The 15,834-nt window shown below is 41.6% G+C and overlaps 1 protein-coding gene across 1 annotated transcript in view; it reads right to left on the bottom strand.

Moving 5' to 3' along the window:
* ryr1b (ryanodine receptor 1b (skeletal)) overlaps positions 1 to 4,076 on the bottom strand; it is a 51,114-nt gene extending 47,038 nt beyond the window's left edge. The window contains 11 exon segments of the mRNA XM_040130320.1: positions 90 to 225; positions 914 to 1,100; positions 1,343 to 1,464; positions 1,727 to 1,891; positions 2,022 to 2,178; positions 2,610 to 2,684; positions 2,785 to 2,881; positions 3,170 to 3,269; positions 3,385 to 3,497; positions 3,829 to 3,907; positions 4,006 to 4,076. Of these exon segments, the coding sequence (XP_039986254.1) occupies positions 90 to 225; positions 914 to 1,100; positions 1,343 to 1,464; positions 1,727 to 1,891; positions 2,022 to 2,178; positions 2,610 to 2,684; positions 2,785 to 2,881; positions 3,170 to 3,269; positions 3,385 to 3,497; positions 3,829 to 3,907; positions 4,006 to 4,008 (1,234 nt within the window). The 5' untranslated portion in view covers positions 4,009 to 4,076.
* Positions 4,077 to 15,834: the final 11,758 nt, after the last annotated feature.

Below are 15,834 nucleotides of genomic sequence, written 5' to 3'. Positions count from 1 at the left end.
ACAGAGAGTGAAATAATGTTACTTTATTCAGTAAATTTTATTTTTATTCTATTGTATTGTATTTTCGGGGTTTATAGTGACTCTTCTACCCAGAAGCTCATAAAGGAGGTTGACAATCTCCTTCCAGGACTCTGCAGCTTCTTCCCCAGCAAATTCAGAGAAGTGAGCAGCAGTGTTGTACACATTCAGGCGGTCGATGCACTCCAGTACGATGGTGATCATACCCTGAGAATGAAAACAGAAACACAGGGATCAGAGAGGTTACGCATGCATTATTTTTCTGTTTCTTTTGGGTTTTTTCTGTTGCCGTTAGTGTTGTTGGCAGTATTGTGGTTTTGGGGTAAAAGTTAGTATTAGGTTTATGTTAAGGCTGAGTTAAGAGTTGAGGTTAGGCATGTACTTGTGATGGTTCAGGTAGGGATTAAAAGACTGGCATTATGCCAATTAGAGTCCACAAGAATATAGCAATAAAGCGTGTGCATGATCACTTGAAATTATCATGTTGTGGAGACAAGAACATGTTGATAGAAGTACCTTTTGGGCACTCAACTTCCAACTTGGTACGAGACAGAAAGAAACCACTTTTAGGGTTATGACTTGAGATTTGGTTAGAGTTAATTACAGGCTAATGTTTGGGTATAGGTTGGCAGGTTAGGGTAACCTGTGGTGGAGGTTATGGTAGGCCTCCAGGGAAGAACTGTAATTTAGCACAAGTGATAAAAACAAGTATATGGGCATGTTTTGTATGTGTGTGAGATGTGTGTTTTGGGGCATAAAAGTCCTTGGAAGTGTCTAAAGTCCAAGTTCCCCTGTGTATAGTGAATTTTATTTTAGTTGAAGGAACAGACAGTAAAAATCAATAGATATGGAAAGTCGGAGGGTGTGTGAGGCTGCGCAGGCAGCATTAAATTACCTCCTCTTGGAAGAGGTTCTGCCGGTTGCGGAGGGAGCGGAGCTTGGTCTGTTTCTCCTCGTGCTCCAGTTCCTCCTCAGGTGGACGAAAGTAGAAAATGAGATCCTGAAGAGAGAGGATGACCCCTTCCAGAGGGAGCGACATTGCCCCTGGTGACTTGTTCTTTCCGCTCAGAGAGTCCAATCCCCTGGAAGGACACAAGCAAATCAACATTTGTTCCTCTTCATAGTTTCAGATCAAAATATGGTACTTACAATGGTGCAAGTACTATAAATAAGCATGCTGTGCCATATACAAGTATTGTCTTATTGAAGATGATGGGTAGCTCCTGGCTCATGCCAGTAGTACAATTTTTTATAAACATCCCTGCATTCCTGTCAAAAAGAGGAGCTCTCTTATCACCTCCGCACATTCAAAAAAAATACTCACCTGATGAACTGCCTGAAGAGGCCTATAGTGCTGTAAATCATTCGAGCCGCCTGAGACTCTTCAGTCTGGGAGCGGGACACAGTTAGGGCATCATCCATATGACCCTCCTGGTGCAGAATGGCCTGGAGACACAGACAACAGAATTACGTAACAGATGATATTCCCTCTTTTCTCCCCGTCCTTGTCCTACGAGGCCTGTATCTGGTGGCTGTGTTGTGTACCATCTATGCAAGTATGCTTATCTTGTCCATAAGGTACTGCAAAAACTAGGTTTAAGAATCCTTAATAGTCTGGAAGTGACTACTGCAAAACCATTGTAGACATTATCTGCACTAATTTAGCTTTTACTGCTCAATTAAGACAGTATCTATCTCTTTTTTATACCTTTCTCTTCATCATTCCCAAACGAGCAGCTTTGGCGTCCAGGGCCGCATATGTGAGCCACAGGCCTGTGGACACGTGCTGGACGAAGCACATTGACTCGCCATACTTTATCTCTGGATTGCCCATCCCTTCAACATCACGCTTCTGAGCCAACTCCACCTTTTCCTGCTCAGGGGAACCAGGAGGAAAAGAAGTGGTGGGATAAAAATCAGAAAGAGTTCAATGAGCGAATAAATCACAGACGGACAGAATCAAAAGGCAAGAGTCCAGAGAAACTCAATCTGTTAATTCTGACCTTTGAAGGACGGAAGCAGAAAGCAGATAGTTTGGTGTTTGCCCTCTCTGGGTCGACCACCAACAGGCCCTTTTCTTCATCCAGACACAGGTACCGGCCTGTGGTGATGTGGCGAATACGGAAAGATTGCCCCCACTTCATGTGGCTACCGCTCCAGCTGCAGGCAGACCGCAGAAAGAAACATACAATTAAAAAGCCACAAAGCCTTTCATTTCTACAACATATCATAATATAAATAATAATTGTCCAGTGATTATTATTACAAACGTTTTGGCAATTTTTTTTACTAATATTTAAAAAGTGTGTGAACAGGTAACTAAATTGATACTGTTCGCAAAAAATCACAAGAAAACATGTAAGACACTTAAAAAAAACACTATCTATCTATCTATTTACTGGTGACATAAGAAGTTGCAATGCAAGCTATGCCAATATTGTTTATGTTTACACAGAGATTTCTGCTCAGTTTCAATAATTACATAGGGAAAGGAAATTTTCCACACCATAGATGGATTCAACATAGATTCAACGAGCATACGCGACACAAATTTCATATTTATCATGTAAATGCCTTGAGGAGACAATCACCTGATTCTTAGAGGCTCCAACCTCAACAGGGATCGAGCCTGACTGCACACAGCACCGCCTTCATAGTGAGCCATCCTGTAGCAGAGTCAGGGCAGACGCACACATACTGTCATACGGTATCAGATTAACAAGATATGTCGCTGCTGAGAACTGCTCCTCTCCCTCCTCCTCTCACCTGCGCTTTTCCTCTCCTTCCTCTGGTGTAGAGATGGCCAGACACTCATCCATGTGCCCGTGGAAGAGCCTTAGAACATGACCTCCCGTCAGAAACCCTAGGAAAAGGAAAACACAACGCAATGAGTGTGTATACTGTGTGGACGTGTATGTATGGATTTGTGAGTAAATTTCCCTTTATGTATAGTATATGTTAAAAATGCACTCCAAGATTCTTCTGTATTTTATATGCTCAAAGTGTATATTTTTGAAATACAACTATAAAATGTGTAAATCATCTATGTATATCTTTGTGTGCATGTACATGTGTGCATGTGAACCTTGTGTTTCCAGGGTTTACACATCACTGGTGGGTGCAGAGCAAAATGTCTAAAGCCGGTTTGTACCTTCAACTAATTCACATCCTGAACTGATTGGGTTCATGTTCCACAGAGTCTGCATAAAGGAGGCATCCACCATCAGATCTCCACTGGCATAGGACAGGTGCTGAGCACGGGGGACGATAAAAAGTTTTGGAAAAGATTCAGTTTGGCAGAGCTTGTATCATATCTAAATCCTCCATTCGGTAACGGCTAAGTGGATGGAGTATGAGGAGTCTTACCAGGTATCTTTCAGAGGACACACTGACAAGGATGAGGTCGTCACCCACCCTGACCTTTTCGCCTTCTGACCTTTGCTTAGAGGCGGGATGAATGGTCCACCAACATGCCTCACCTGCAAGAAGAACAAGAGCAAACAACCACCTAACTTTTCGTAATGGAGATTGATACTGGCAACTGATATATAACTGATATAAGCAGAACACAAAAACCGTTCACTTACAACATGCTATTCCAACACAGTAATCATTATAATAACAACGTTTATATTTCTCAGCCAAACTACAACGTGAAAGATATGCACAGGGGTCAGAAGAGGACATTACTCAATATATGTCAGCACAATTCAAAAACTGCATTAGACTCACAAAAATAATCTAACAAGACTACCAGAGAATGTATGTATCTATCATATCTTGAAAAAGGATCTCCGAGTTTGACTGTACCAGTGGAATCTTCTTGTAAGCCCACGTCAAAGGCCAGCTTGTCCGTGAGTGAGCGAGACGTGGTCAAACAACTCAGGTACTGTGGAGAAAGTTTTTATTCAGGACATGACCAGAACTTTGCAGGGAAAGTTTTAGCGTTTAACGACGGTAAAGAAAACTGGCAGTTGTCAGTCTTACCATTCCTGAGTGGTTGTGTCTCAGAAGGATGGCATGACCGTACAGTAAGGTACGATGACCCCCACCTTGGGACGACTGGAGTAAGAGAAGATAGAAAGGTTTTTAACAGATTAGCCTGACACAACTGACTAGAAACTTCAAATATACCTTGATCAGAAAAGGAGGAAAACAGGCATATATTTTTGAAGGTCCACAGGTCAGAAGAAATTATTATTAAGAGTTAAAACTGTCAGTTACTGTACACGACTGGATCACAACAAATCATCACCAATTTTCTGTACAGTATATCCCTCATCTATTCTGTCAGACGAAATAAGTGTATGTGATAAAGATGATTAACCAATAGTAATTAACAGCATCACACACTGAACAGTGACCTTTTTCCCAAGACAGATACTATACGCAACATTTTGGGTCCATTCTTATATAAACAGAGGAGGAAAACACAAAAGAACCACATCATTAACAAAGCAGGGATGAGATATTGCCGAAACTAGGATGATACTATGCTATAAATCATAATTTTCAGAGGCAGTATCACAATGTGACTAAGTTTGACACAACGCAAAACAAACCAGAAACAAAACAGACCAGTCACCACAGATTAAAATCTCACATAAAAGGCAAACACATTAAACCATCCTACCTTTTCTCAACATCCAGCAAGGGTGCAACAAGAAAACACAATTACTGCGGCAGTTGTGGACAGACTTGCCAAAACAACCATTTAGTTCAGCCAACAGGAAGATACCGCTAAGTCTTTATGTAGAGTTAAGCACCCATAATCCACTGGGATGAGTCTGGGGCAGGTATGTCAAGTGGTAGCACCTTGCCATTAGCCCTGGTCCGCATTAGCACTAGGCTTGGTTTGGACAGGTGGTGGTGGTGGTGTGTGTGTGTGTGTGTGTGTGTGTGTGTGTGTGTGTGTGTGTGTGTGTGTGTATTTGAGGAGGGAAACAGGGCTGTCCAGAGCTCTGGGAGTGTCCGGTTTCCCCAACCACCCCTAACAGAAGTGTTTGGGACCCTCCGCTGGGCCGCATGCCATGCTATTCCCATCCTTGTGTCCCCCGTTAGAAAGGTCTGGCTCATCCACATCTTCCAACTCCTGTGAGGACAGGAACTGCCCAAACTAGCCACAATAATGCAGCTAATAAAATGCTGCAACTAAAGAGCCTCTCTTAAACATACCTTAAGTTCCACTAACCTCAGCTAGGTGAGGTTTAACTCATCTGTCTTTTAAAAAACTGTAATATTATACTGGGATTTTCTGTCCATATTCTTCGCTAAATCCGTTTCTACTACTCTATGTGCCAGCTGACGTTTTGATAGCATACCTACAACAAAGTCTCATGGAAGCTGTTGTTCAGTCGTAGCATTATCTTGGTTTTAACAAAAGGGTTCTAAAATTTTACCATCTGGTAGACTGGCATACAACGTTAACTTAGAATATGTAAAAAAAAACACATCACCATGTTTTTCAAGTGATTAAAGAAACCGACTATTGGAAAGTACTCTGAGAACTGAAAGAAGCTCAGAAATTCGTTACCATTTCAGCTCTCTACATCCTGGGTTTATAGACACTGATCACCAAACAGTGCCTTCTTGATCTGGTTACTGTGACAAATCCATCTCTGAATTCTGAATTATCATATTTCCTCAATATGTGATATTAAATACTATACATTCTTGCATGCACATTCCCTGAACTTTCTTCAGATTCTTGTTCAATTTTTGATTTCCAACATGTCCCAGAGTGCCTGCTGACAACCCCAGAGGATGGGCATCAATGTTTTGCTATCAACTGTAGGTGGAGAGGGAAGTAGTTTTAATATAATAAAGGCACAGGATTTCTTAGAAAAGTGAGTTACACCAAAAGCACAATAATTTTTGTGGCTGCCTCAGATTCTGATTGGTTGAGGGTCCTATAGGTTCGTAAATCGATAAATATAATGAAATATGTTCTTCTAAGATGAATCTCTCACTGTATGATTGTTGAACGTTGATGCAAAATTGAGGGCCTACAAAAGCTTGGTAGTTGATTCAGAGGGACTAACATCATAAGCCTAGATTGCTGGACAGCTGCAAATAATCAGAGTGATATGATATAACCTATGTTCGGCTAGTTATTCACTGGAAACGAAAAAGGTACTCAACCAAACCAGACCAGGTGGTATCCATATTAAACTTGTATATTTAGTGGTGGATTTCCATGTCTAAGCCAAGTTACATGAGGCTTATCTGATTACAGGCCTCATCTAACTTGGCTTGTGATAAAACATTGTTTATAAAAAGGGGGAACAGAAATTTGCTTGACGTCATCAAAGACTAACAAAGAACAATGGGCTGAAACAAAAGGAACAACATCAAGCAAGGCAGGGTAATATTTATGATTAGGGCAAAAGGGCAAATGTGCGGGTGATATTCCTGCATGAAATGCAAATGAATGACGCATCGTGACACTTGGCTAGGTCTGATAATCTCGGGTAGCTAATTCAATCATAACAGTTACAGCTGTAATTATTGGAAAAAATTACATAAATGTGTAAATTACTAATTACTACAGCCGTGACACCTTCTTTTAAACTGCAGATTCAGCGAATTTTAGTCAAATTAATCAAAAGTTTCAATAAAGTTCTATTTTTCTAATGTTAACAGTAACAATTAAGCTTTGGTAGAAACAATTAAATAAAGAACAGTTCAGCAAAAAGCCAAACTATGAAGATACTGGACTTGTTTACTTGGACCACATCTGTTACTGTTGCTAAAAATTAATAACAAGTGTACAGAGCAATCGCCCCCTCATGGTGAGGGCTGAACGGACGTGAATCGAAACATGTGAACGATACAGCACCATTTGATTCAATAGGACATCCAGTGGGCAACAGGACAGGAACAAGGACAGGTGTCAGGTTGGTTGGGACACAAGTTACAGGAAATAAGACGTGTTAACAGACATACCCATTTGTCCAAATCGACGGTCTGCTTGGCAGAGAGCAAGAAGGGAAGGGGGGGGGTGTCAGATAGCAAGTAAAAGAAATCATAATAAAATAAAAGCAAAGAATAAGTCCATCTATGGTGTTCACATAGACTGAAGGATCATGATGCACCTTATGCTGTATGGTGTACGTCACAGCCAAATTTGGCATCAAAGTTTAAAGGCAGAATCTGCGATTTACATGTAAACAGAGGAGTAACCCAACCAAAAAAAGCCAGGAATGCAACCTGATATCAAACCCAAACAGACAAATCTTTTAATACATGGACTAACACTAGACAGCTAATAAATGTTTTGGTGGTGTTTCATGTAGTGTTTGTAAATATAATCATAAAAATAAGCATATATTTTGAACTATAATCAGTTGGGAAACACATAAAATCTTTATTTATCCTCTTATATAGTAATGAAGGAATAAGAAATATGTCACATATATGAGCTGCATAGCTGGGGTACGCAGATTAAAGCTGATAAAAAATAAAAATGATCTTTTAGGAAATATGCTTGGTTTCCCGCTTACCAACAGTCACATGAGAGGATCACTAGCAAATGTACATATCTGAGTCCAAAACAGAAAAAGAACCAGTACCTGTTTAGCCTAGACTGGATTCAGAGGAAAACAGCCTCTGAAACATTATGTCTTCAAATTACTCCAAAGCAGTCTCATTTACGAGTTATATTTCATCGGACAGCAAGCTCATCAGTAGGTTTTGTTCAGAGTTCCACAAGAGTGCAAAGCTGCCAACCTCAAAATGAGGAGAGGATTTTTGCTTCTGAGATGCAGCTGTTGTCAGGAAATAGCTCCCAAGTGTAGGCTAGATGTGTTGAATGTTATTTCAACATGTCTTAAATACTGCACAAGATACAACATGTAAAAAGGACAGTTTTGAAATGTTTGGAGGGCACCTTTGACGGACCCCTCAGGCTAAACACCTCCTTGTTACAATCAGGACGTAAAGATTAAATTGGTGTAAATTTTCTTATGTAACTGCGAGTAAGTCAGCAAACATACATATTTCCAAAAATGTCGCAGTGTTCCTCTCAGTGAAAGCTACTGAGGAATACTAATCTAAAAGAAAATTGTATGCCTCAACAAAATCGGCTTATACAGTATATCTCAAATCTACATCAGCAATCCCAACTGAAGCTGAAGAAAATCTACCCTGTGACAGTGAGAGGGACAGGAGATAGGAGCAGTCGCATGCATGGTAAAAACAGACGATTTTCTAATCAGTCAGAGAGGATGGGGAAAACCTCTCTACCAAAGTTTATGTCTCTACCATTTGCATTCATTAGCCACAGTCCTCTAAAGTACCTACTTGGTCTCTCACATCTCTTCAAAAATTAAACCCTCCATCCCCTCTCCCTACGGTAGATTCCTCTATCTATTACTCATTCCTTTACGTCTGTTTGTGACTCCTACCTCGTTCATCTCCACCGTGTTGGCCAGCATCTCCTGCAGAGCACGCACCGACAGGGACTGCTCCAAAATGAAGGTACATATGGCCAGGTCCGGGGGAACGTTCTGCAGACGCGCACGCAGCGCAGAGGTAAAACAAAGTTACTAAAGACAAGATTACATACAGAACAAACAAGAGGGAGGAAGGGTACCAGAATCCTACCTGAGCGTTGGATGTGGTCTCCAGGAAACAGAGACGGTTCCCGAAGCCCTCGCAGGACAGGCATAGCTTAATCTGCTGCTCCTTCAGGATGGAAGCGGTGCACTGCAGAACGACCTGGTCATCCTGCACCCAATACACCAACAAAGAGTTAAGAACACATCCGTTCACTGGCCTTTCACTTACACATTATTTTATAGTAGCCTATAAGAATTTAGGCTTGCAACCACACACTTATTTTTTTTTCTGCTGGTCGACCGTGCTTATGACTGCTGTTTCATATTTTAGCAAAAACTTTTAAAGCACCGAATAAAACAGGCTTGACTTGACACTTGGCGCAGGCATTGTTATGCCCAGAACTGACATTTCACTGACTAAACTGACATACTTTGTAAGTACAAAAGAAGAAAACTTGCCTGCGGCACATTTTTAAAAAAGGCACTTGCTGTAAATGACCCAGCGACTAAAACTGTTGTGTTTATGTGCAAACACAAGGCACTGTTACACTTAAATAACCATACTAATGATATTTGCTTTATCCCTTCTCCTACAAATCATTAATACTTTGCATTGCTGCTGACAGTTCTGCAAATCATGGTGTACTGTGTACTGACACAAATCAATATGAACTTAAACTGCACTGCCGTTCAATAAAAGGAACTTAATGGAGAAAATAATGGAGACATCATGTTCACTGTGACGTATTACACAACTGAATCAAGAGCCTCCTAATTTATGTTCATATCACACCTAAGTGAATGAGAACCAATGGCTGCCCGCAGAGTATTCTCCATGACTCTATGACTTGTACAATGCGCCGCAGTAATATACAAAAAATGTATGGTTAAGAAGCAAAAAGTGGCCAAACCACTGATATGGTCTTTTAAATGGCCAGTTGACAAAGGCTGCAAACAGCTACTCTAAGTAAGGGCGGCACAACAGACACACGCAACTCCATTCAAAAAGCAGAATGCTAACAGACAGTAAATTGTTGGTCCTCGTCAATGCCCGGACCCACCAGAGACTGCTGTAAATACGGCGATAAACACCCCCCCCCCCGTGAAACCCACACCTGACACTCGACATTCTCAGCTGTTCCTTCTCCTCAGTCATTATGCAAGTGGATCCATCACTTAACCTGACTGATACTCTTCTCTGCAGTTCTGGAAAGATTCCTGACTTTTCTCCCCTCTTGTCTAACAACTAATGAATCATTCCGCTTTCACATTCTTGACCCACTTGCTGTCTTGCCCCAGTAACTCTGTCAGGACTTAGTGTTTAGGATAATAGGCGGGCACTTTAAAGCGAGGCAGGAGTTTGCATGTCAGTGTTTATGGCACATAGCGGGAAAGTGGAAAGTGATGCAGATCAGTGACCTCAAAACATCTACTCCCTTCTTATACCCAGAGGCCTCTGGTGTTTCTTTGGGTGAAGAGTGCCCCCTCTTCCTTTGGCTGGGCTATCATCTATCTCTCCTCAGCCTAGAAATGTCTCCTCTGCCCTGTCCTCGCATTCCCCGCTTTGCACTCCAGAAAGTGGGGCAATGTGCCCTCTCTCCTTCACTGCTGGCATGAGCAACACTACTCAATACGCACCCCAAGTGTACGAAAACTGCATACAGACATTTTAGCAAAATAAGTGAATCTCAGCGGTATCGCAATATAGAAATCAAGTTCTCAGTCATGTTAAAACAAACCAGTGGAATATCTTTTCCACCTTCCTTGTAAAAAAACAAAACCTTCAACTCGCACCAATTCAAAGCTGAGCCTCAGGCCTATAGCTAGATGCACTACTATGACGTAGATCTTTGTTTATATGGGCTGACTATAGATTACAACTGTTCTGAATCCCAGCATCACTGCAGAGAAGTCATGAGGTCACAGAAAAGGCTATGCTGAAATGGGCTGAGCAAGTGTAAAATGGGCTAAACTGGCCATGTTTTGAGGACGGTGCATACCTACTTAGACCGCAGTCCCCATTAGGGAGAAAGGGCTGAGCTAGTGGGTGTCTAAAAGCAGACTGAAGTAACCGAGTGACTCACTGCTCCAAGACAAGATGTGCGATCGGATGACAACTGTAGACGATATATGCCGTGGCGTCATAAGGCAGCCCTACCCAGTGGCTTCCATATATTTTACACAGCCACCGTCTTACATAGCAGACTTACTGTTTTTCATCACCCTACCGCTATAAGCAAGATCAGAAGGGCAGAGGACCCACAGGAGGACTTTGAGAGCTCAGGATTCAGGCACTGAACAGGCACAGAGACACCTCAAATCTCATTGTGTTTCTCTTTATCAATTCTTCAAAGCATGTGAAATGTAAAGCATTCAGCAAACATGTTCTTAAAAGTGCTATATAAATAAGGGCTATCATTATTATTATTATAATAGTCATTATTATTATTATTATTATTATTACTATTATAGTCATTATTAGTAGTAGTAGTAGTAGTAGTAATATTATAGAAATACATATACAGTAATCCAGATTTTGTTGAAATGTAGAAGAAATTGCAAATCCTTTGTGGGAAACCATAAATATAGTAAAATAGGGTATGTTATGTGGACAACATACAAAAAGTTATTGTGAGGACACGGAACCACAGTTTTGCTTTAAAAAACAGCAGAATTGATTGTGACACTTACCAGGTATTTTACAGTTTTGTAACTCAGCAAGTACCATACCAATCACAAGAAAGCTTGAAAAATGGCTGGTTACCTGCCAAACTGGCTGGTGGAGCAGACAAACACATAAGCCTCAGCCAGCATTTTCCAGCACTTTGTCGGTACATGGTTCGACCTGTTATTCCACCCTGAATTTTAGGGCACTCAGATTTATAATGGTACTCTGTCAAGTGCATGAGCAACTAAAGAGCTGTGTCCTTCCGCGAGTCCCACTGCGTGATTCACTTCCAATCCGACCATGTGTAAAGCTGACTTAGAGACCACACAAACCCTTGGGCTTAACTCACCCTTTTATTAATAGACGCAGCTTTCAGGATTTGAAGGATGTGCAATTAACGCTTTGTTGCAAGCCGACCCCAACGCCTGCTTATTTGTTAATCTCGCATGATCATATTTGACGGAGCCAAGACAGGTAGGCGCCACTGAGTGAAATCCAGGATGTGCTCACCCAGCTGACCCACTGAACTTACACCTGGACTGTGGTCCAGAGATGTGTGGATGGAACTGCCCTGTCAACGTGGTGGGTGTAGAGTTACAGCCAAACCATGTTTGGGCTTGGTGGCCGAAGCATCTGGGCTATTTGGAACGTCGGGGTCAGAGGGAGAGGTAGAGACAATTGGATGTAAACTTCAAGACAGGTAAACAAACAAACACACTAGCGTACGTACTGCAGCAGAGATTTACAGCCAGAGGCATAAGATAGCGCCTTAAAGCAGACATTTCTGTATATTCTCTAGGGCTGTCTGTCGGTGCACTGGCAGACAGAGGGTAGCGAGGGTTCCCCTGACAAGCAGGCATCACGCCCGACCGACACAGGAAGCAAACAAGAAAACAGATGCAGAATGGTGAGAGATACGTGCTTCCTCCCCCCAATCCCCCCATGCTCTCCTAAACTAAGGGGCCGGACAGGATGGGCAGCAAGGTGTGATTCTGCAACCATGAACATAGCTGACACAGCTCTTGCTGTGGGCAGAGAGTGTGTTAGTTTGTTCGGTTTGGTGTGCTCGCGGTGACACGTCTGTTCACGGAGGATATCCTTGAATTCAGTGAGACAGCTGGAGCAACAGAGCCTTGGACTTACAGCATTTCTATATAGTCTCCAAGTGAGAGAGATAAGATCGGTTTATCGGGTAACCTGTTTGTGGGGCACTTTTCGTACATTGTCGCAACTGATGCTGTGATGGACGACAACACCAGCATCCAGCTAAGTGCTGATACATTTCTAAATGTAGTTGGGAGGTTTTGTCTTCTCCACTAGCAGGTAATCAGGTGGTTCAGGGCTTGTAGTCTGGTCAAAAATTGAGTATGACCAAGAATACTGTCAAACCGGGGGTGGCGGCTTAATCTTAATACTAATAATCCATTGGTCGCTGTACAGTGTCCAAAAAGTTGATTCTCTGTCTTGACTTTCAACTGAGATACTGATACATTTTCTATCTCTAATTCATGTTTGATGTGTACAACATATATATTTCATTATTTAAAGCAGCATTCTCTCAATAATGTCAGTATTCAAAATAAGATGGTAAACTGTTTTTTTTTTATTTGCTTTGTTTGCAAGTTAACAGTTTAAACTTTTTCACTCTGATTTCCTTCTAATCTTTATCTCGGTTCATGATTTTTGAATATTTTCATCTCAATATTGGTTTACTATGTCGGCCTTTCATGCCACAGTCTCAGACGCTGAATAGACAAAGGGCCCCACCCGTGTCCCTGGAAAACCTGCCCAGTCATCAAATCACTCTTATCAAATGAATAGAATGTCCATTTCTTTCCTTACAGTTGCAGATTTCTGCCCGATTCTCTGATCAAACTGTGCTGATGCAGGCCACCCCAGGACATTGATTATATTTCTGTAGACATAAAAAGAGTGAGGGACAGCACATTGCACGGCAAGCGGGGGAGGAAGGAGGAGAGGAAGAGCTCAATAAGGTAGAGGGGAGAGTGGTGATGGGGTTTCCCTTTGAAAACCAGAAGAGACCGTACAGGTGCACTCTCAGCCCCCTTCCATCATAGATTTCAGTCTGGGGGGCCCTGTGGTACCCTCACTCTACTAAATCACGCACTCTGGCTCATGTTTTCTCCTCTGCTTTCTAAATTATCTCCTTTTTTGTGTATTTTTCTTCCAAACAATTTTGTCTTGCATCATCACTCTCTTCCAGATTGTATGGGCTAATTTTACAACATTTCTAGGATTTTTATACTTCATTATTTTTTATGAACAATGAATGCCTCTAAAGCATTTTACGATTAGGCCCCTTTTTATCGTCTGGATAAAACGCCCCATCACCTCACACGGTAGACTGAGGGATTATGGATCTGTGCCACCTGTGGATATGAAGAGTCACCAGGTGTGAATATAAAGGTCTGGCTGAAAGTTTAGGTTACATACAGCACCCTCCGGGCCTACACACCATCTCTTAAATATCCCCTCGAAAATAGCCAAACCATCTCCTTAACTCCCCACAGTGTCAACAGATACAGATTTAGCACTGCGCAAGTCACACGTTTTCTTGCAGGTAACTACTGCTACTATTCCAGGGGACTGAGAGAACAGGTTTTACTGCCTTTACAGACATTAGTAGTTGAAAGGAGGGATGGTTAAGAGCGACCAGCGTTTTCTTTCCTTTTGTATTTAACATTCAACAATCTACAAAAAACCCTGTTATGGAGCTTTATGTCGTATGAGCTTTATGAGGTGAATATACAGGACATTTTCTGAAAAAAAATTAAAGAGTAGCAGATAGCATCTTGATTTGTTGAGAAACAACTCAACTAAAGTCTTGAGAAATCTCTTTTCTTCCCTTATCTCTCTCTCTCTCTGACTCAATCACTCTCTTTCTCTCTCTCTCTCTCTCCACCAGCTTAGGTCTAACAACAATCAGTCAGTCGTACCCACTAAGCAACTTGTAAATGGCATATTGTCAAACTGTCAAAAGGTTTAGGGTTCACAGGATCACTGGTGGCCTGACATAGTGTGATCACCCTACAGTCCATTAAATCCACTCAAACCTTTATAATGACGCATTAACAACCATATAAATATCTACTGCGTCAGAGACAGTGTTACTCACTTTCCAACATGTTCAGTTTACAAACTCTTTTACTCTGTTGCATCAAAGGCAAAGCTTCCCTCCCTCTGCTTTGGCATCACAATATGACATAATAAATTGAATCCTAACTGGTAAACGTGTTCGTGATTTTTGTCCTGCCACAAGCTTCAGCCTCCTGATTTCTGGAGCTGCAACATTAGAGAAAAAGCCCCTGTAGACTGGCTGACAGTGGGACACCAAACGGCAAAGCCGCAGTTATTTCATTTATGAATTAATTTAAGTAAGATTAAACAACATAGGCTACAATCATATGCAAAATGACCAAATGTTTCATGCTGCTGCAGTAATGCAGGAGTCATTACAGTCCTATGAGTGTATCTGTGTATGTGCGCCTCTGCTCTGAGTTATACGTCTAATGTGGCATGGATGACTGCGTTTTGCAGATTAGTTATGATGTACAAAAGTTAGAGCTAAAAACCTACTGTGCCGCATTAAAACACTGCTGATAAATCCTTCAACTGCACACAGAAGAGAATAGTGCCGAGAACATTTAGAGCTTTGTCTTTTTTCATATCCTGCTTTTGCTGCAATCTGTCTGTCTCTTTATCGGGCTCACTCCCATTACTCTCCACGCCCATATTTTCTCTCTGTACTCTTATTATTTCATCGCCGTCCTCTTTTCTCTCCCTTTTTCCATTACCTCTACCACTCTGCTCTGGGCCTTCCCCCTTCCACCCCTCTCCTATTTTAGGGGGCTGCACCTGTCACTATCACATTCCCTCCTTCTGCTGACTAGCAAATACTTAGAAGTCTCACTTGGAGAATGAGCCAACAGAGACTCTTGATCACAGGCAAGGCGTTGAGTACAGGAAAACTAGCTGATAACTGCTACTTGCAATGAGCAAAAATCTCAGCAAGTAAAATTTTTAAAAAGTATTATTGACCAATCAATACCCTAAAAAGCAGATTACGTTTCAGTTACTAAAGTAGTAAAATTGAAGAACGGATATTGTACTAAATCATTGGGAAGTCTGGTAAAGCTCAGTGGGTTATACAGCAGTTATACGGCAACACTGACAACACGGTTAGGATTAAAATCATCGACACTGACCGCAGTTGCAAAAAAAATCCATAAACTCTTTTGACAATGTGGCTAAGATGCAGTTACTAAAATGTAGGTTGATGTGAAAAAAATTCGACGAATAGCATGAACATGTTTCGATATTTTATGATTTTCACTCACAATTCCAGACTAAGGCACGGTTAATTCACAGGTCCCATTCTAACAAACACTACGGTTGAATTCCATTGACACGTGGTGTTTTCTGACGGCCTGCACAGCCTGGCTTCGTTCACCTCCTGCTCAGTTAAACTGCCACAAACTACCAGAAATCAAACATTAAACAGCCTCTGCTCTTTGAGAGATGATAAGTCTGGCAGACAGCAGCAATTCAAAGGAAAACACTGTCATAAAT

Source organism: Xiphias gladius, chromosome 7 (genome assembly GCF_016859285.1).
Source record: "Xiphias gladius isolate SHS-SW01 ecotype Sanya breed wild chromosome 7, ASM1685928v1, whole genome shotgun sequence".
Lineage (NCBI taxonomy): Eukaryota > Metazoa > Chordata > Actinopteri > Istiophoriformes > Xiphiidae > Xiphias > Xiphias gladius.
Note: the sequence above shows the minus strand (reverse complement) of the source record. Positions and strands in the feature narration are given on the sequence as shown.